General features: G+C 56.0%; 3 protein-coding genes across 4 annotated transcripts in view; 2 read left to right on the forward strand and 1 right to left on the reverse strand.

Annotated features, from left to right (window-relative positions):
* The first annotated feature begins 35 nt into the window (after window positions 1–35).
* Window positions 36–6277, forward strand: Jmjd7 (jumonji domain containing 7). Its single transcript, XM_052726643.1, is given in 8 exon segments — window positions 36–143; window positions 3689–3842; window positions 3924–4177; window positions 4504–4560; window positions 4989–5084; window positions 5275–5351; window positions 5537–5696; window positions 5800–6277. Coding segments are annotated over 8 exon segments (951 nt in total). The 5' UTR covers window positions 36–79; the 3' UTR covers window positions 5889–6277.
* A 130-nt stretch (window positions 6278–6407) lies between these two features.
* Pla2g4b (phospholipase A2 group IVB) lies at window positions 6408–15670 on the forward strand. Of its 2 annotated transcripts, none has more exons than XM_052726641.1 (20): window positions 6408–7694; window positions 8344–8410; window positions 8674–8810; window positions 8950–9081; window positions 9353–9393; window positions 9541–9583; window positions 9853–9907; window positions 10154–10284; window positions 10496–10579; window positions 10829–10866; window positions 11475–11613; window positions 12199–12335; window positions 12584–12806; window positions 12945–13062; window positions 13310–13447; window positions 13554–13658; window positions 13825–14004; window positions 14213–14379; window positions 14795–14981; window positions 15064–15670. In XM_052726641.1, the coding sequence occupies exons 1-20, from the start codon at window positions 7629–7631 to the stop codon at window positions 15282–15284; spliced, it is 2409 nt and encodes an 802-aa protein (XP_052582601.1). In that variant the 5' UTR covers window positions 6408–7628; the 3' UTR covers window positions 15285–15670. The 2 variants fall into 2 exon arrangements, with proteins under 2 accessions (XP_052582601.1, XP_052582602.1); XM_052726642.1 differs by having other exon boundaries at window positions 11475–11608; window positions 12197–12335.
* A 102-nt stretch (window positions 15671–15772) lies between these two features.
* Sptbn5 (spectrin beta, non-erythrocytic 5) overlaps window positions 15773–20723 on the reverse strand; it is a 44529-nt gene continuing 39578 nt past the window's right edge. The window contains exons 57-64 of the mRNA XM_052726644.1: window positions 20231–20448; window positions 19949–20093; window positions 19591–19767; window positions 19386–19490; window positions 18686–18754; window positions 18360–18461; window positions 18177–18250; window positions 15773–16042 (exon numbers count right to left, since the gene is read on the reverse strand). Coding sequence (XP_052582604.1) covers window positions 16030–16042; window positions 18177–18250; window positions 18360–18461; window positions 18686–18754; window positions 19386–19490; window positions 19591–19767; window positions 19949–20093; window positions 20231–20448 — 903 coding nt within the window. The 3' untranslated portion in view covers window positions 15773–16029. The remainder of the gene's footprint in view (window positions 16043–18176; window positions 18251–18359; window positions 18462–18685; window positions 18755–19385; window positions 19491–19590; window positions 19768–19948; window positions 20094–20230; window positions 20449–20723) is intronic.

Raw genomic sequence — 20723 nt, forward strand, 5'->3', positions numbered from 1 at the left:
GGCGGGGCGAGGGCGGAAATAGGGGCGGGGCTGCGAGCCTAGAGCGGAAATAGGGGCGGGTTCTCTTCCCACGGGCGTCATGGCGGAGGCGGCGCTGGATACGGTGCGGAGGGCGTTGCAGGAGTTCCCGGCGGCGGCTCGCGGTGAGTGGCGTCCGCGCGAAGAGAGCGAGGAGAGAGCCTGGGGTACCGGAACTCACTCAGGTCTTGTGTGCACGAGTAGCCGACTGGTGGCCACACATTTTCGTATGTTACCCTTCTCTAGCTAGCGGACGAGTCCTCCTCAGCCGATGGTTGCACGTCCTGGTGTCTTCATGGGGTGCAGCTGTGGTTTTGTTCAAGGCCCAGCGCAGCTCCGGCGGTAGTCGTAGTGCCATTCTCAAAGCCAGCAGGTGCTGAGTCCCTGTGCTCTGTGTCGCTGCACTTTCGGTACAGACGATTCTTTAACCTCAAATATCTCGGATGCTGGTGACTTTTGAGGAGAGAAGCAGGCGACTGCCCTCGTTCACTCAAGCGAACTCCAAGCTTTGAGGATTGTAGAGACCCACCCAAGCAATATTGGCCGTTCCACTACTAGGTGTTAGGTTCCTTCTTTGCTCCTCACTACGTCATTCCTTCTTTTCCCCCTTTTACTAAGTCATTTCTTACTGAACAGCACTGCGGGCAGTTCTGCGCAATGTAAATAAAGTAAGATTCACTCCCACCCCTTGTCTGTCCAGTAGGACTCTTTTATTGTTCCTGCTAAGCATACTTTGCTGCACTGTCCTAGAGGGCATTCCGAGTGCCTCTGTCTCAAATTTTCACACCTGTGAGCCAGTGCACCCATTATTGATAGGAATGCAGGTATTTTATTTAACCTCTTGTTTTCAATAATTCTGCTGCAACTACTCGACTGTTCATTTAACAAAATTTAAGTACCTCTATGTGCCAGAATGTGTGTTCAGTGTTTTTAAATTTGGCAACAAGTGCCTTTATCTTCGGAGCCATCTCACCAGCCCCGGGGTATTTAGATTACCTCATTAAAGAAACCGTCCAGAGAGATGGCTGAGTGGGTAAAGTGCTTAAGCACATGATGACCTGAGTTCAGATCCACCTGATGATTATGTCTGATGCAGTTCCAGAGCTGGAAAGCAAAGACTGGGGGACACCAGGGGTTTGCTGGCCAGCCAGCCTAGCAACTGCTGAGCTCCAGATTCAGTGAGAGACTTTGTCTCAGAAAATAAAGTGGAAATGGTAGACATCTGATGCCACCTTCCTCTGTATATGCATGCACAGGCATATACAGCCAACACACACACACACACACACACACACACACAGAGAGAGAGAGAGAGAGAGAGAGAGAGAGAGAGAGCTGTTTCCATACAACTTCAATTCTCAGGGAGTAAACAATTATGTGAGCATCCCAGCTGTGTCCCAAGTGGTTTAGAGGATGGTTGCAGGGTCCACTAAGGGTGTGTACCTGCAATGTATAGGGAACAGCAAGGGCTGTGAGCCTGGAGCAGGCTCTGTGTTCATGTTTATTTTTGTCAGTTAAATTCTTAACAGAATTGCTGGGCCAAAGGAATTATGTGGAGTTCAGTTTGAAGCTCTAAGGGAAAGATGTAGGCATTCTCTAAAGGAAATGGTGTGCAAATAAAACTGGTATAGTTAAAGAAAATCCAAAGGATAGAAAAGGGCAGTTTCACATCAGGTGGTGGTGGCACGTGCCTTTAATCCCAGCACTCAGGAGGCAGCTGCAGACTGATCTCTCAGTTCAAGGCCAGCCTGGTCTACAGAGAGAGTTCCAGGACAGCCAGGGCTACACGGAGAAACCCTGTTTCCACAAAAAAAAAAAAAGCAGTTTCTACACATTTTTAAACTCCAGGGTAGAGTAACACAGTGGCGGTGTTTTCCTACCAGGTAGGAGGCCCTGGATTCAATCCCAAAGAGCAACTCAGTTGTTCTGAGCCCCAGTTCCCTTCTAAGATTACTGCTTTGTGGGGTTCCTGTTCCTCCCTCCCAGGTCTGCTTGGTGATTCTTACCCCTGTTCAGGGCAGCAAGTACATGGCGAGCTCTCTGCAGCTTTCCTGGGCCCACCAGTGTCTTCCCACGTGGTTCCAGTGTCCAATTTAAAGATACTCCCTTTCTGACTGATGGCAAGGGAGGGTAGTCAGAATGGAGATGTAACTATGGGTGAGCATGACCTCAGGAGTAAAATGAATGCCATGGACATCGGTCAAGGGTTGCAGTAACTGCTGCTTGGGACCAAAGCATTCGGTCAGACATTAAGGCTGAAAGTTAACAAAGCAAAGCGCTCTGCCCTCCTAAAAGCCAAGACAGTGAGTGGCAGGAACGGAGACCAGCCAGAGCAGAGGGCATGTGGTCAGTGTCAGGCATGACACAGGAACAATCCGACTGGGAAAAAAAGTGGGCTAGGCTTAGTCATGGAGCAGCCTGAACGCATGCCAAGGTGGACTGAATTCTGCCAGGGGTAGCAGTAAGCCATCCAAGGAGTCTTCACTAGGTGTATGACAAGATGAGATTGCATTTCAGATAGATGATAGATGCTCTTGAAAGGGAGTGGAGTTCCAGCAGAAGGACCAGTTTGCTCACTGCAGCAGCCGCCCAGCCAGAGTGGGGGACACTTTCCTTTGACTTTGTATTTGCTGAGCACCTACTGTGTGCTGAGCACCTACTGTGTGCTGAGGCGCTAGAGATGCCAGGAAACATGGCAGTCATTCCGGCCATTGCAGTGGTGTTTCTATTCTGCTGAAAGAGACAGATAATAAATAAATGAGTGAAAAAAAATACACAGGGCCAGGTAATGATAAATCTGTGGAGAAAAACTAAGCAGTCAAGGAGGTAAGGACGGTTTCTAACAAGTGACAGTTTGAAGGGGTGGTCAGGGGAGGAGGCCTATCAGTGTGACAGTGGACCCAAAGCAGCAGAGGGATGGGAAGAAGGGTGGTTTTAAGAGAAAAAAGGGTAGAATCAACAGGACTTAGAAATAGCCAGGCCAAGGGCAGGATTGGGTAGGATAAACCGAAAGAGATTTCAGAGTCAGGTTGCTGTCACACATGCAGTATGGCCTTGAACTTGTTTCGTACCTGAGGGTGGCTCTGAACTCCTGACCCTCCTGCTGCCACCCCCCAGGTGCTGGGTTTACACATGTGAGCCACCACACCCAGTTTAAAGGTGACTCAGAGCCGCTTAAAATGTCTCCGTAGGTGGCACAGTGCCCAAGTTGTTGGCCCTAGGTGGCTAAGGATGCTGCTGCTGTTCCATGAGACCCAGAGCTCAGTGCAGCCCCTGCCTGGCTTCTGGTGGTGTCATTGGTCAGTTATCTCCCTGGATAGATAGGCCGTGAACCAATTGAGATGATGGGATCATCCTCTGATACCCACACCGACCAGGTCCAATGCTGGGCCTGTTTCAGATGCTCAGTGAATGTCATCATTGGAGGGGCATCCCAGAGCCAGGCTCCATCCTTGTTAGCCTGTGGCCACCAGCTCAGTGACTCCCCTTCCTAATGGATGTTGCTGAGCGATTGCTTCCCCAGGGTAAGGAAGTGAGGGGTCAACCGCAGACTTCCTGATCAGCAGCAGCCTTGCCTAGGATGTCCGTGATAGAGGATTTCCTGTGCAGACAGTGTAACAGAAGTTGGGTACCACTGATTGCAGACCCCTGCTCCCCATTTTTTCTTAAGACCTCAGTGTACCTCGTGTTGTGCCCTACCTGGATGAGCCCCCGAGTCCACTCTGTTTCTACCGGGATTGGGTGTGCCCCAATAGACCCTGCATTATCCGCAATGCCCTGCAGCACTGGCCGGCCCTCCAGAAGTGGTCCCTTTCCTACCTAAGGTAAGGTTTCCTTTCTGGGGTGGGATGGACCAGGGACCGTTAGCAGCAGACTACAGACCAAGCCTCCATCCATTCCTTCAGAGCCGCAGTGGGCTCCACAGAGGTGAGTGTGGCCGTGACCCCAGATGGTTATGCGGATGCTGTGCGAGGCGACCGGTTTGTGATGCCTGCTGAACGTCGCCTGCCCATCAGCCATGTGGTGGATGTGTTGGAGGGTCGGGCCCGGCACCCAGGAGTCCTCTATGTGTAGAAGCAGTGCTCCAATCTGCCCACTGAACTGCCCCAGCTTCTGTCAGACGTCGAGTCCCATGTGCCCTGGGCCTCTGAGTCACTGGGTGAGCGGAGGGGACAAGAGGCAGGCCATGGGGATGAAGTCGGGGGGGGGGGGGGGTGGGGGGGGAGGGGGAGGGTTCAGCTTACTTACTCATTCTCTGTCTTCGGTGTTGGCTCTGTGGGGTCAGGTGCCACCTACCTGCTGACCCCAGGCTTTGACATAAAAACAGACACCCCGAAAGGGCTGCTGCCCCTTCTGCCCCAGGGGTCACATTCCCAATGTCACCTTCCCCCAGACTCCTTGGCATTCCTTTGCCCCCACCCGGATTTCTGAATAGCTGCCCTGTGCATAGGTGGTCCTCAGCCCAATACTAACTCTGTCCCACAGGAAAGATGCCTGATGCTGTGAACTTCTGGCTGGGTGAGGCAGCTGCGGTGACATCCTGTAGGTGTGGGGACTCCTGAAGTGGGGAGGGAGCTGGTGGGCTAGAGGGAGGAAAGGTGGGCCCAGAGGGGGTAGCTGGCCTCAAATTTCTTGTGGTATTTCGGGACTAGGACACCACAAAGGGTCTCTCCTGATGGTGGGGGCATTGGAGACAGGGCACGCCATACCCTCTAGGTCTCTTTGAGAAGCCCCTTCAAGTCAGGTAGATAGTGGAGCAGGACTCAGGAAGCGGAGCCTGTTGCTTCTGCTTCCCCTCCTGAGGAAGGGGAGCCAAGTTCTGTGATGCTTGCTAGAGTCCTCGGGGTCTCCCCAAGACCGCTGGTCCTGTGTGGGCCTTTCCTTTCACTGTAGGTTCTGTTGGGGTGTGGGGCTGAGGGCAGGTGGGCTGTTTTCCTCTCCACAACTCCAGGTCTTCCGTATGTTGACAGTACACAAGGACCACTATGAAAATCTGTACTGTGTGGTCTCTGGTGAGAAACACTTCTTGTTACATCCACCCAGTGACCGGCCCTTCATTCCCTATGGTAGGTAACATGGCCTAAAAGGAGCTGGTAGCCAGTGGTGGAGGGCGGGCGAGCACCAAGCGTCCAGGCCTGAGGTGTAGCCTCAGGGCCCCAGCCCTCTGGTCTCTGCATGCGGGGACACTGGGCTGCTTACGATGGGGAGAGCCTGACAGACTGTTGTTGGTCGTTTATCCCCTGACCTGGCCTTCAGATTTGTACACACCAGCAACCTACCAGCTGACTGAAGAGGGCACTTTTAAGGTGGTGGACGAGGAGGCCATGGAGAAGGTGTTTGTTCTGTTCTTGGGCTCTGGGGAAGGGTAGGCTCCCAGGGAGTAGGCACAGAGGGTCTGGGGAGGTGACATCCCATTCTGAAAATCCCTAGCCTGTGGCCCTTCAAGGCTGGGAGGAGAGGGGCCAGAGCTAGAAATCTTAGGATCCTCAGGGCCTACAGGCAGCTGCTGTGTCTCTAGGTGCCCTGGATCCCACTGGACCCCCTGGCTCCAGACCTAGTCCGGTACCCCAGTTACAGCCAGGCACGGGCCCTTCACTGCACAGTGCGGGCCGGGGAGCTGTTGTACCTGCCGGCTCTGTGGTTCCACCACGTCCAGCAGTCCCACGGCTGCATTGCTGGTAAGGAGCACCCAGGGCACCCGGGGCCCAGCAAGGCATTGGGTGGGAGGGGCTCCTGCTTCAAAGAAGGGCCCTCACATCTGGGTTCCTCTCTTCTCCACAGTGAATTTCTGGTATGACATGGAGTATGACCTCAAGTACAGTTACTTCCAGCTGGTGGACTCCCTCACTAGGGCCGCAGGCCTTGACTGATGGGACCCTCACAGACACTGCAAAGGACAGCCGATGTGGGAGGTCGATTCTAGAAGCAGCTTAGAGTTTGACTATGCGCTGGCTGCTGCCTGGGTTCCTTCGTGGCCTGAGATCGGCCTTGAAGAAACTTGGAATATAGTTGGAGGCCCAGGAGATGCCAGGCAGGTCTGGGTGAGGGTGCCCAGGAAGTTGCCACACAGGTGACAAGGAAGCATGGATCAGGTCCAGCAGTGCCTCTCACCAGTGCTGTGACCTTGGGTGAGTCAGGGCATGTCAGCATCGGTCCTCTGGCTGTAAAGTGGAGATAATAATGGCTCTAGCTCCCAGAACTGCTGTGGGGCTAGACATGGACCAGCATAGAGGAAGCAGTCAATAAAAGGTGGCGTTGATGTGTCTGTTCTCATAGTTGCCTTCCACGGCCTGCTGAGGGCTTAAGTGTTCAGGTAAAGGTTTCAAGGTGGTCCTGATGGAGGGGCATAAGCCAGATCCAGGCCTGGCACGGATGCTACCCACAACAGTTGTGTTATAACTGGCTGGCCGGGACTTGACAGGCTCAGGGCCACCAATGCTATCTCTAGCTTGGTCCCAAACTATTTGCTTTTCCTCCCTCAGTTCCTGGGAAGCTGCTGGGTTTGGAGCCCTGAGGGTAACCCCTATTCTACAAGTATGAACAGGAAGTGATGGGAACCATGTTCCTCCTGAGCTGTTCTCTGAGGAAAGAGTTGATCTCCACACCCAGACTCCTTCTCACCCAGCTAAAGAGCTGGGAGAGCCCCTATCCCCGCATGCCAACCCACAGGCCTCATCTCTGGCCACCCAGCTCCAGGGGTGGAGGCAGCCTAGGCACAGCTTTGAAGGGCTGTTTTATGTGAAAGCCACTCCCCTACAAGGTTGTGATGGAGCCTGAGGTACTTTTCTGAGATTGCCCAGGGCTCCAGTTCAGACTGGGCATTCCTGTCATACTGGCACTGGGGAGGTTGCGAAAGGACCCACGGCGACGACATGATTGTCAGCCCCACTGTTCACTGCTGTTTTGGGGGGCCACAGTCTGCTGACCTGCTCAGCCCATGGCAGCAAATTCTCCTAAAAGCCCTCCTCTAAGTTAGGGCTGGTTGGGACAGTGGACTTCAGGGAGACTGGCTAACTCCAGGAGGTGTCACTGACTCCAGCATTGGCTTAAGGTGTCTCACTTCCTGGGCAGGTGGCTGGGTCAGCAGTGGGTGTGGGGCTTGGGTGGAGCGGAGGACTCTGTGGGAGGGATTTGAGAGGAATGTGTGGGTAGTTGGCTCACCTTAGCTCTGGGTTTAAAGCTGACAGTTGTTGGTCCTGTGGCCACTGCCCCATCATTCCTGTTCCTGTGGACTTGGTCTCATGGCTCTGGTAAGGCTCCATAGGGCACTGGGCTCCCATTTCATTCCAGGACCTGGTGGCTGTGGTTTCTAAGAGGAGCTGTGGGCTTCTCTAAGCAGAGGGAGGGATGCTTTTCAGCTTCAGGACCAGAGTGGAAGCCAGGGGCAAGGCCAGAACTGGGATAGAGGTCTGTCCTGGGAATGGGTTCCAGGCAGAAATCCCGGGATTTGGACCCTGGGAACTCCGAGGATCTTATCCACTGTCCTGGGGCTTAGAAAGAAGTAGCTGCTCCATGCCTCTGACTCGGTTACTTGGCATGTGGGAACTTCCTTAGCTTTGCTCCTAACCACGGAGCTCCCTGAACTTGACCATTGGCACCTTTCCAGAGATATGGCTGAAGACCAAAAGAAAGGACCAGGTGGCACAGGCTTCCTCTGCCCTGGCACGCTGGCAAGTGTCCACATCTCCAGAAGCAGGGGATTGGGAAGGAGCTCTGGAGACCCCCATCAGATCTGGAGGATGGCAATGTGGGGTGGTCTGGGTTGGTAGCTGCTGTCCTGATCCTGCAGAATCCATTCCCAGGATGGGGGTAGACGGCACAGGTTGCAGCTCACTCATGGTGCCTAAGCCCCAATGTATTCCTTTCTTTCCCTTGACACTCAGACCAGCCTCAAAGCGTCTTGGTGGGGTTAGGGTTGGATGGTGAAGTAATGGGCTAAAAAGACAAAAGCCCATACCTAGAAATAGTGTGGGCCATTAACAAGCCAGCTTGCCTGTGTTCCGGTCCTAACCTCAAGAGAGTGGCCTCGATTTCCTCTCATGGTTGGTCATTATCATAGCACCCTTCAGAGGATGTGTGACAATTTAGTAAATATATGCTAAGCCCTTGGTATGGAGCTGGCACAGTGTGGTGTTTAATTATGAGAAGGTGTCATCGTGTAGATACAATGTCTCTTGTCACTCTGGGATTCTGATGGGTGCAGGTGGACCTGGTCCTTTTGGTAGAGAGTTAAACCTTGAGAGATTGTCCCAACCTGCCCTGAGGCCCTGTCACATTTGTGCCATCCACCTATAGCAAACCTGCCCTGTCTGTCTGCAGGCAAAGGTGGCGGGGACATGCCTGCTCACTGTTCGTGTCCTCCAGGCTAATGGCTTGCCTTCCAAGGACCTAGGTAAGCACACTGCTTCCCTGGCACTTAGCTGAGCCCAGAGGACAGGTGGGGCTGACTGAGAGTAGTTAGCACCGGTGGGAGGGGCTGCGAAGATGACTAGGCTGGTAGGAGGTCCTGCAGGGGTCTCCTGGAGAGAAGGGTCCCCAAAGTGGCGGAAGGCTCAGCCCTAGGGACCGGATGTCTCAGGAAGAAGGAAGTAGACTCAGTGGTGGGCCGGGAAGGGTTCTTGATCATTACTAGACATGTGCCCTTGCTTCCTGCAGTGACAGCCTCTGACTGCTATGTGACTCTGGATCTGCCCACGGCCTCCAGCCACACGCTCCAGACACGCACAGTCAAGAACAGCAGAAACCCAGTCTGGAATCAGAACTTCCACTTCCGGATCCACAGGCAGCTCAAGGTAGCCCAGGCATCCAGTCTGGCCCTGTCCTTTCCCTGTGCCCGACTGCCACATGGCTCCTAGTTTGCCATCTCCTGCCCCGTCCACCTGTCACCCCACTCCTTCCTATATAAGCTGCCTCTCTCTCTGCCTCTTCCAGAATGTTGTGGAACTGAAAGTTTTTGACCAGGACCGGTTGACCAAAGATGACCCTATGCTGTCAGTACTGTTTGACGTAGGGACTCTGCGAGCCGGGGAATCTCGGCGCCAGAGTTTCTCACTGAACACTCAGGTAAAGCTGTGCTCAGGGAATGGGGGCCCCCAATTCTGAGGATAGGGCTTTGGAGGCTCCCCTGCTTCAGGGAGTGGCCCAGGCATCCCCTCAACTTTTCACCAAGGAGCAGGCCTGTCCCCAACTTCTTTCTCACCTTCTGATCAGAAGCACAGCTTCTTGGGAACAGTCCAAGGAGTGTAGACAGAGTGACCGGGAAAGGGACAGGGGCCCTTCTCCACCACTCTGGCCTCAGCATCTCCCACTGCCGTCTAACCTGCTTCTCTTCCAGGACGACGGGCACCTGGAAGTTGAATTTCGGCTGCAGACTCTGTGAGTGGGGCTGGGGGATCCTGGCGGGTGGCCGTGGAGAGCTTCCTTCTGGGAAGGGCAGTGCCAGCTCGCCGAGGCTGGTACCCCTCCCTGGTAGAGGAGGAGCGCCTGGGCTCTTGCAGAGAGTCACTGGGGGCCTCTTTCCAGGACAGGCTGTGAGGAAGAGCTCATCAGCAATGGCATCTTAGTGGTGAGTGGGGACCCAGGGCTTCCCCTAGCAGCTCATCCCTCATGCTGTCTGCTGTTCTCCCAGGCTTGAAGTAGGCCCGCCACAGCCTGGGTCGTGTGGGCCGAGTTGGGGACGTTGGTATGCATGTTCCCCAAGGGATTAATCTCAAGCAAATGCTTAGCGACTGAGGGTGATATAAGAATGCTCTGGGGAGCAGGGACCAGGAGCCCACAATGTAGGGTCCCAGAGATGGGGTGCAGCACGTATCTAAGGGGATCTCTTGACCACAGGCTCGGGAGCTCTCCTGTTTGCATGTTCAACTGAAGAAGACAGGAGACCCAAAGGGTGAGTTCCCTCCTCCTCAGGCAGCCCTGCCACACTTATTCCCATCTCTTCCTCCTTTCTAAGGAGGTAACCTGGGACTGGCTGTTTTCAGGTAGCAAAAGTTGGGGGGCAAATTCATGCTGGGACTCTCCTGGACTCCATCTCTCCACCGGGACCATGTCAGAGAGGGACTTCCCTGCAGACTTGATACGGGATTTAGTGGACAGAGATCCCATCCTGAGTTTTGACTCTGGTTCCTGTTTCTAGGGTCAGAGAGCAGAGTTCAACTTGTGGTTGCTGGGGCCTGTGAGGGCCCGCAGGATGCTTCTGTGGGCACCGGTTCCTACCGCTTCCATTATCCAGCCTGCTGGGAGCAAGACCTGAATGTTCATCTTCAGGTAGCATGCCTTGCTCCTGAGACCCTAGAGCCCTCCTCTCCTCTCAGCACCCCTCCCAGCCTGAGCCATGCTTCCCCGTCAGGTCGTTTGGGGGTGATGTTAGCCTCCTGTTCCCTTCCCTACTGTTCTGCCCCGCCACAGGGAGTCGGTAGGGTCTTTGCTAAGAGAGGAGTAATGATGCGTGGGGGTCCTTTCTCCCCCTACCCCTAAGGATGACCCCCAGGAGCAGCTGAAGGTACCACTACGCGCCCTACCCTCTTCAGAGTTGGTGCGACTCGTCTTCCCCACGTCCCAGGTACTGGTCACATAGAGAAGCTAGGTTCATGGACGGGCCTGTCACTGGCCTAGCCTTGAAGCAATCAGCCCGCTTTTGTGGCTGGTTCTCCCTTCAGGCCATGCCCCAGACAATCAGCGGGTGGAAGTGAGGGCCCTGGAAAAGAGCTTGGGGCCCGCCCAAGCGTTCTTGGGACGGTCTGGGGTGCACTGAGGCCACAGTGGGGTGGAAGTAGCCAGCCTTTCTGATCATGGTACTCATGGTTTCCAGGAGCCACTGATGAGGCTGGAACTGAAGAAGGAAGAAGGGTAAGAGCCCCCCTGGGGAATGGGAGAGCAGGGGCGGCACCCGGGCAGGGTGGTCAAGGTCAGTCTGGCCTGGTGGAGTAGGGGGAGGGGAGATGCAGCGCTCCTGGGTGATTGGACTTTGCATCAGGAGGCGGCGTCAGTGTGGACAGGCTGTTCTTAATGTTCCCACTTGGATTGCTACAGTATGGGGTGGGCCCTGCCTAGCACATCGGTGATCCTGGGAAGATCAGTGTCTGTCCAGATAAGCAGGCAGGGAGGCAGGGACAGGGCCGGAGGCTGAGGCACGAGGGCAAGGGGGAGGGATGTCCCCTGGCCTGGAGGCTGTTGAGAAAGGACCTTTAGATGCCCTTCAGAAGAGGGAGGGGTGCTTTTCAAATAGGTGGGGGCAATGGGCCTTCTTTTCTGCCCCGTCACTTTTGGAGCTGTGGGTGAGGGAGAGATTTGACTTGGAAGTGGGGCCCAGCCCTCGACCCTGGGTGCACTCAGTCCCAAGTGGCGGTGAGGACTGAGAAGGGAGGGGAGAGCAAGGGTCTGGCAGGTGAAGCGAACCAGTTTCTTTTTCTGTGGTGGAGCTGAGAACTGCTTCTGGGTCTCTTCCTTCGCCCCAGACCAAAGGAGCTGGCTGTGCGGCTGGACTGTGGGCTCTGCCCTGAGGAGCAGGCCTTTCTAAGCAGGAGGAAGCAGGTGGTGGCCGCTGCCCTGAAAAAGGCCTTACAGCTGGACCAAGACCTGCAAGACGACGACGAGGTCTGGGGGCTGAGCACGTGTGGGTGGAGTGTTCCTCATGCCTGCTTAGGCCCAGGCCTCAGTGCTGGGAGAGTTGTGCAGCCCAGAGCTGGTGTCAGCTCAGGCTTGTCCCTGGCAGGCCCTGCCTACCCTGTTCCTCTTCCTCGATGTTATCAGGATGATACATGGGGCACCTGCAACTCACAGATGGGAGTTTCCCTGTGTTTTTTGGTCCCCCACCTGACTGATGAGACACACCTACTATGAGGATGGCTCAGAATGGTCCCCAGAGGTTCAGACCGGCCTTATTGGCTCCCAGGGGAATGAATCCCAGCGCCAGCGAGCAGGACCTTTTGGAGACTTCCAGAAAGTGATCTCAGGCTCCGTGTGGGCTAACACTTGTTAGGCCATTCTTCTGGATCCCTGATGTTTGAAGCAGTGAGGCATTTGGGAGGTTGTTTCTGACTAGGTCCTCAAGAGGGCTAACTCAGAGCTGGTCCCAAGACTCAATCACATCTTGACTGGCTGGTCACTGGACTATCATGTTCTCTTCCCAGACTGTGGCTTTTCTCTATTCCTTTTTTGAACCTGGCTCTCCTCTTCCAGATCCCCGTGATTGCTGTTATGGCCACTGGTGGTGGGATCCGGGCCATGACTTCTTTATATGGTCAGCTGGCTGGCCTGAGGGAGCTTGGTCTCCTGGACTGCATCTCCTACATCACTGGGGCTTCAGGATCTACCTGGTGAGCTGGTTGGGGGCTGAGTGCTGGGGGCTGCAGCTAGCTGGTGGAATCGGGAGGGAATGTAGTGAAAGGACTTCCTGAGCCCCACAGACCCCTGTGCACACTGCATGGACTGGGGAAATGCTGGCAGTAGGGCGCAGTGTGCTCCAGGGAACAGAAGTGATGGCCAGTCAGTCAAGGACATGTACAGTCCAGATGGGGTCCTTCGGTGACCACATTCCCTCCTCCTAAGCTTTGGCTTTCCTCAGGGCATTGGCCAACCTCTATGAGGACCCAGAGTGGTCTCAGAAGGACCTGACGGGGCCCACCGAGTTGCTGAAGACCCAGGTGACAAAGAGCAAGCTGGGCGCATTGGCCCCCAGCCAGCTGTGGAGGTACCGGCAGGAGCTGGCTGAGCGTGCCCGCCTGGGCTACCCAAGCTGCTTCACCAACTTGTGGGCCCTCATCAATGAGGCCTTGCTGCATGATAAGGTAGGTGGAGGGGTGGGCCCTGGGTTGGTAAAGCTAAGGCAAAGCCATCTGGAAATGGACCCATCCCTGGGTGATCTGTGGGAAAGACTCCCAGCATCAGGAAGCTGAGGGCTTAGGCCGAGCTCCTCTTTCCCTCAGCCGCATGAACATAAGCTCTCGGATCAACGGGAGGCCCTGAGTCGAGGCCAGAACCCTCTGCCTATCTACTGTGCCCTCAACAGCAAGGAGCGGGGCATGACCACCTTTGAATTTGGGGGTGAGTGGCTTCAGAACTGGGGCCTATGCTCTTAAGGGTGGTAGGGTACCCTGTAACTAGTCCTGTATCTAAGAGGTGAAGCTCACGCCCATGTCTCCTGGTCCAAGTACCAAAGACTCTCATCCCGCCAGCTAGCTCCTTTACACCCTTGGGATGAGGGTTACAAGGCCTGAAATAAAGTCCCTGGTGGGTGTCGGAATGCCCAAGCCCCTAGGCTCCGTGGCTGAGGTGTATGTTGTCCTCACAGAATGGTGTGAGTTCTCTCCCTATGAAGTCGGCTTTCCCAAGTATGGGGCCTTCATCCCCTCTGAGCTCTTCGGCTCCGAGTTCTTCATGGGGCGGCTGGTAAAGCAGCTCCCCGAATCCCGAATCTGCTTCCTGGAAGGTGAGGAGGCTAGATAATGGGGGGCTTGGGAGAGGGAACCTGGGTGAGGGGGGGATGGTTCAGACTAACAGCAGTCAGGACTTTTCACTTGACGCCCCTTTCTCAGGTATCTGGAGCAACCTGTTTGCAGCCAGCCTCCAAGACAGCTTGTACTGGGCCTCTGAACCCAGCCAGTTCTGGGACCGCTGGGCTCAGGATCAGGCCAGCCTGGGTAGGTGCCTGGGCTTTCTACAGGAGAGAGATGGGCAGCCAGTTGGGAGTTTGTCTTTGAGGCACTGTGGACTTCAACTGCTTACCTTCTAGGGTAACCATGGAGACTGGGAGAAAGGACCAGAGGCCTTCTTTCCTTAACGTCACCCCCTCTCTCGCCTGTGCAGACAAAGAGCAGGTCCCCCATCTGAAGATTGCAGAACCACCAACGACCAGCAGCAGGATTGCCGAGTTCTTCACTGACCTCCTGACAAAGCGGCCACTTGCCCAGGCCACCCACAATTTCATGCGTGGCCTCCATTTCCACAAGGACTATTTCGATCACCCTTGCTTTTCTACCTGGAAAGGTACCCTTTCCACCGTCTCTCCCTGCTCAGTCCAGGCTCTCCACCGTCCCTTAACTTAGGACACTCCACCCCCACCCCCTTTCCTCTCTCCCTGGGATGTGCTGCTCTGGCAGGATTTGCGGGGACCACGGACCTTTTTCTATGGTCTAAAGAGGTCTGGACCCACAACGACAGCTCATGATGCTTCTCCCACCCCAAACCTTTGTAGCAACCAAACTGGATGGGTTCCCCAACCAGCTGACACCCACGGAGCCCCATCTCTGCCTCCTGGATGTTGGTTACTTCATCAACACTAGCTGCCCACCCCTTCTGCTGCCAACACGGGATGTGGACCTCATCTTGTCACTGGACTACAACCTCCATGGAGCCTTCCAGGTTGGGGAGATGGCAGGCCATCTAGGGTAGCCTGTTTTCTAGGCACCTAATGAGACCTGCTTTAGGATCCAGTATCTGGCCCAGCTTCCATTAGGGGTATGGTAGTGGCACCCCCTACTGGGGAAAGTTAGCTCTGCTCTGGGAGTGGGGTGCTGAGTAGCTGGGATGTTCTCACCTGTCTTGTACCATGGTTCTCTTTACTGTCCCTGACCCTGAAGAGGTCCTGGCATACCTGATGCTTCTAGATGGCTCCCACTTTCCGAGGGCTGTTGGCCACTAACCCAGGGGAGCCCTAGAGGAGCTGGAAGGGAGGGTACCGTCAGACCGTGGGACTCTGGGCCCACGCAGTCTCCGTATAGCCGGCCTTGCACTGGGCACACTGGGCCCTCTAATGCCCCCTCTGCCTGCCCAGCAGCAGTTGCAGCTTCTGAGCCGGTTCTGCCAGGAGCAGGGCATCCCTTTCCCACCCATTTCGCCCAGCCCTGAGGAGCAGCGCCGGCCTCAGGAGTGCCATGTGTTCTGTGACCCGACCCAGCCCGAAGCCCCAGCTGTACTGCACTTCCCTCTGGTCAACGACTCCTTCCAGGACCACTCGGCCCCCGGTGAGCCTCGGCCCCCTCCCTTCCAGACCTGCCTCAGCGCAGGGGTCCCCAGGCCTCCTGCCAGACCGCCCTCTCTCCACAGGGGTGCTGCGGACACCGGAGGAGAAGGCGGCTGGGCAGGTGAACCTGTCTCCTTCCGACTCCCCCTACCACTACACAAACGTGACCTACAGCCAGGAGGATGTGGACAAGCTGCTGCGCCTGACACATTACAACATCTGCAACAACCAGGACCGGCTGCGGGAGGCCCTGCGCCAGGCCGTGCAGCGGCGGAGACAGCGCCGCCAGCGCAGGCCTGAGTGACAGCTGTGGCGCCCTGGCGGGTTCCCACCTGGGAGCCTGTGACCCTCCACTCCCTCCCTGCTGCTCGGCGTTGAAGACCAGCACCACCACCACGTGCTCCAGAGCCTCTGGGGACTCTGATGTCCAGGCACAGCTCCACAAGATACGTGTCTGGGATCTCCAGAGGGGACACTAGGCCTGTCGGCAGCCCTCAGAGTCAGACTGTAAGCTGGAAGTAGAGCTGCTGGGGCCTAGCACTAGGAATGACCTAGCTCACCCATGGGACAGACTTGGGGCTCATCAGAGGTTAGAGATGGGGCCGTGCTGGTCGCATGACAGGACACTGTGACATGTTATAGGGGCTCTTATAAACGGGAGGCGCTTGGGTGGCGCTGTCCCAAGATTAATTATCTGTCGTACCAGACTGTTAGTTCCACAGGGCACTTGACATGAGCTCCACTCTAAAAGCAAGACATCCAAGTCACCCTTTCCAAGAGGCCACTAGCGTGGAAGTTCCAGCCCTGTCCAGATGGACAGACTGCCATCTTTGTCCAAACAGAGACCTTGGGGTGAGGCCATGGTCCAGTTAAAAGGTTCAGGCTCATCTCGGGCCCAGCTGGTAACAACACAGCGTGCTTATCCTGTCAGGAGCTGTTCTCTGGTCCTGAGCAGCCGCAGGAAGGTGCCCTGGGGCCAGGAGCCGAGGGGTTCCCCAGGATGCATCTTCACTTGTAGCCCGAGGTTTGGTGTTGCCTCAGGACTCATTTCAAGGCTCAGACCTGTTGAGAGAACAGAGATTCGGAACGATACACCATAGAATCTGCCTAGAACATCCCACCTGCTCCTAGCGTGGGTGTGAGCAGCTGCTAGGAGCCGTGAGATGAGTGGGATGTAACAACTTTGAGTCTCATGATCTAGCAAGTTCTGTCAGCCAGGCAAGTGGTTCTCAGGGCCTGCCCTGGAAATGGAGCTAGGATGCTTGAAATGTAATCCCAGCTACTCAGGAGACTGAGACAGGAAGATTATGAGTTCAAGGCCAGTCTATACAACTTTGTGGGTTGTAAAGGAAAAACCAAGGATATAGCTCAGTGGTAGAGGATGTGCATGATGCCCTCAGTTCACTCCCAGGACCACCAGAAACTCTAGTACAAGCCCCTGTTCTTTGGTCTCACACCATCTGACTCAAGCTGGATTTCAGGAGTCCTGCAAGAGAGATGGATCGCTGTGCCAGAGACCACAGCTGTGGCTGTCACCTGTTAGAGCATGAGAGCCTTCCAGGCCCACAGCTGTGCATCAGTCTAGATGTATGGCATTGTCATACTGGACCTGGGGACCCAAGGGGGTGGTGTTCAATCCTCTCCCACATGCCCCAAGTGCCCCATTTTTAGAGGCCTGAAGCCTGCTAGCCTGGAGATAGGAAAGACATGGATGATCATCTAAATGAAGCCGGGATGCCAAAGAAGGGCCCGTATTCAGCCGGCTTCATCCCTTGGCTGTTATACTTGTCACTGGCCTGGACACGCTGATGCCTTGACCCAGTCTATCCCCCAGGATCAGGGACAGAATCAAGACAGGATGGAGGTTAAGAGCAGAGGCACAAGCAATGGCTGAGGTTTTGCTGCCTCAGAGGAAAGAAAATGGAAGTTTGAGAGTGAGGACGGGTGGACAGTTCAGGGGAGCATTCCAGTAAAAAGCAGGTTGGACACCCAGGGAGCCTCTTGCTTACCTACGGGATAGCTAGAGCAGGACTTATCACCAGCAGAGACTCCCCAGGTGGGGAGGGCAGGGGGGAGATGGAGTGTGGGGAAAGGGAGCCTCGTGGCCTGGGTCCTGCCGTCACCTCTAAGTGGAGGTGTGAGGGCAAGGGTCTCCCATGTGGGATCTCTCCAGCCCACTCAGCAGAGTGGGCCTTGAGTCCTGGCCTGTCAGCATTAAGAGAAAACCCACTCCACCAGCATCCGACTTGATCACAGCATTCCCACCCACAGCTGGGAACCTGGCCTTGGGTTCTAGGCTGCAGACAAAAGGATGAGGGTTATCCTGGAAGCCACGGCCCGTGTCCCTGTCCTAGAGGCTCAGCTGCCTGCCTCCTGTGGCCGGGTACCCAGCACTCCCAAGAGACTCCTTGAAGTGTCAAGACCCCAGAGCAGGGAGGTGCTGGAGAAACTTTTGGGATTCTGAAGAGAGGCTTCGGGTGGAGACTAGGGGAGGTGATAACACGGAGGAGGGGAGCTAGGGACTGGGCGGAGCCCCTGGCACCCGTCACTCTCCACAGAGAACCCACCGGTCACAGAAAGGCACAAATGGCAAAGAGTATTTTCTGCACGTTCTTCCTGCTAGTGGGAGCTTGGCCACGGTCCAGACCTCTCAGGATATAGCCTTCAGAGTTACCAGCCTATGAAGTCCAGAAAGGAACAGAACCCACCAAGTTCCTGGCTGGAGGGGGTGGGCCCAGTGGACTCCAAAGGGGACAGGGCAAGACAATCTACCTCTGCTACTAATTAGCTGTGTCGCTTTGGACAAGTTTCTCAACCTCTCAGAGTTCAGTTCTTAGAGAAAATCAAGTCCCACTTTCAGACATTAGAGATAGCAGCTGTGAAAACCTGTAACTACAGAAAATCCAAGCAACATCGGGAACTTGGGGCCCACCCACTACCTCCTTCCTTCCCCTACAGCCCACCTGCCACACTACCAGGGCTGGCTGCCAGTTTATAGCCTGCTTTTCAGACGGTGCTGCAGACGGATTCTGTCTGCCACTCAGCCTGCCTCCCAAACGGGCCCCGGCCAGCTCCCTGCTTCCTGCTCAGGGCCTCCACCTGCACCCCTCAGCCAGCTCCCTGCTTCCTGCTCAGGGCCTCCACCTGCACCCCTCAGCCAAGCTTGCCGTCAAGAGGCCAGGCCGACAATCCTCACCTTGTGGAGAAAGTATGCTTCCTGCCCTCCAGTCTGTCACACTCAGGCACATTGGGGGCTACGGAAGCCAGCTCCTGGGGAGAGATGAGGTGCAGGGGTCGCAGGGGGCACCTCACCTGCGACTTTTCCCCTGTGGGACCTCTGTCTCCCCAGATTGGTCTCTGGTTGCCCGAGGTCTCTTACCCCAGTGCCACCTGGTACTTCTGCCCTCCTCATATCTGAAAACAGGCTCAGGGCTCTGCTTGCCAAGGTCCCATGGCTACTGTTCCAGGAGCTGGTGTTGGGCTGTGGGGAAGAAGGCCCCAGGCCTCAGATCTCTCCAGGGAAGTACCGCCTGTGGTCTTCATGGGAAGCGGGAACCCCTTCCCTAACCCTCTCTCCTGTGGATAGGAACTATAGCCTTCCCGGAGATCACCTAGGAAGCTACCCAGGAGTCTACTGCTAGGCACAGTGCCAGGCCCAGATGCCCACTGAACTTGGAGTTGCCTGCAGTGGCGACTAGCACTCACCTGCCTCCCGTCTGTGGGGGGCTGCTGCTTCAGTTCCACAGACCCCTCTGTGACACGAGTGCCCTTCACCTGAAAATGCAAGGTGGAGGTCCAGATGTCAGGCTCGGCACACACGAGAAGGCAGACACCCATTCCTCACTTCCAGTGGGCCCCAGCACTCCTGGCCTCTACGCCTGCTCTGGAGTGTAGACCCTGGACACCCTGAGTCCCTGTGGCCTGGCTGCATGCTCCAGGGAGATAATTGTGGTCTGGTGGGGACACCAGGCTACAGTAGGTCCCTCATCTCAGCCAGACATGCAACCAACCCCTAGTTCGGAAAACCTCCACGGGAAGGCTCTGACTGCTAGCTCTGTTCCAGCTTGTATGTTCCTGTGTGTGTGTGTGTGTGTGTGTGCGCGCGCGCGCACACATACACACCATAACCTTAATCTTTCCCTGTTTTCTCCAAGAGTGCTGGTCTCCTCTCTGATTATGTTTCAGCTTTGGAGTCTTCTGTCTTTACCAGCCCTCAGGGGTACACTCTCCCCAGGGCGCTGGGGTGGCAGGGGTGGTGGTTTTCCTGAAGGAGAAACCCTGAGGAAGACTCCATGAGGCCTCCCTGCCCTGAGGAGCCCTAACTTGGAGGCTGAGGAACTGTCCCACCCAACCACCTCAGAGGTCTCTTCTCTATACCCAGCCTCCCCTCATCCAGCCCTTGAACCTCTGTCAGTGTCTGAAGCTGGGTGAACGTCTCCTCATGGGCCGCCAGTAGCTTTTCCAAGCCCTCGTGTCTGCAGAGCAGACGTCCCACGTCCGTCACTGAGTGCTGAGAGAAATGAGTCAGTGGCCCAGCTCTGGGGTGCCAGCCCTCCACACTTAGCTCAGGGGCCAGTGAGCAAGGAACAGCAAGATCTGCCTCCACTTACCCCATAGCTGGGGTCCAGCAGCAGGCCTTCCTGGGAGGCCAGCCAGGCCTCCGCCAGCTCCAGCCTCTGCCGCAGCTGCTGCAGGCCCTGATTCTGCTCAAAGCGTTGCCCGCGCAGGGCCCATGCTGCCTGAAGCTCCTGCAGCTGTCTTTCCAGCTCCTGCAGACGCTCTCCCACCTGCAGGAAGGGGCTGTTGCCACGAAAGCCTGGGCAGAGCTCCCACCCTGGTGGGGCTAGCAGGAGAGCCAAGCCAACCCAGATCTTTGCTCCCTCCTCCTTCCTCACCTCCCTCTTCCTCATCCTTCTTGGGGGACTCCCAGGCCTCAGCAGTGAGGCTCATCCCACCCTCCATTCACACCTCCAGCGACATGAAATGGCCATCGTCTAGCAGCTGCCGCCCTTCCTGCCATGTGTTCTGGGCTTGAAGGCAGCACTCCTGGATTTCTTGGTCCACCACATCCCCAGCCAGCTCCTCTGAGGAAACCAGCTCCTGAGACCATGCTCTGCCGGGCAAGGAAAGAGCTGCTATAGCAGAGCTGGCGAGGCAGTCTGGGGGACAAGGGCAAAAGTGCTACCCCCCTCCCCCAAAGCAAGGAGAGGGCAGAGCTAAGCTAACAGTCTGGACGGGACCCCTGCTTACAGCAGTTCCCGACAGCGCCCAAGAAAGGTGTGGCCCTGGGTAGCCTGCGACAGCTTCTGGCTCCATCCCTGGACCTTGGCCTCCAGGTTGGCCCAGGCCACCTGCACCTTGGTGAGCCACTCGGCCAGACCCTCCTGAGCCACGGGATCATGCTGGCCCAGGCGATGGGCCTCCATCTGTATTCTTGCCATCTCCTTTTCCATAGCTGCCAGTTCCCTCTACAACCAGAACACGAGGTCAGGCTTCACTCTTCAGGAGGGCATGCTCCCCATTCCGTGGCTCCTGGCCTGTGGAGACCCCTCAGCTCCACTCTAAAACCTGTGCCAAGTCCCTGGCCAGAGGGGGAGTGGTCTGATATTCTGGAGAAGTGGCTCAGGGGCAGGTCCCAGGTGAACGACCATTACCTGTCATCTGATGAGGGACTGAGGCACACAGATCTTCTGCCTTCTGCCTGGAAGAGTGGGGCTGGGGTGAGCAGCCCCGGTGAGGCCTT

The sequence above is a fragment of the Peromyscus californicus genome, unplaced genomic scaffold (genome assembly GCF_007827085.1).
Source record: "Peromyscus californicus insignis strain IS unplaced genomic scaffold, ASM782708v3 Scaffold_7__1_contigs__length_154581171, whole genome shotgun sequence".
Classification (NCBI taxonomy): domain Eukaryota; kingdom Metazoa; phylum Chordata; class Mammalia; order Rodentia; family Cricetidae; genus Peromyscus; species Peromyscus californicus.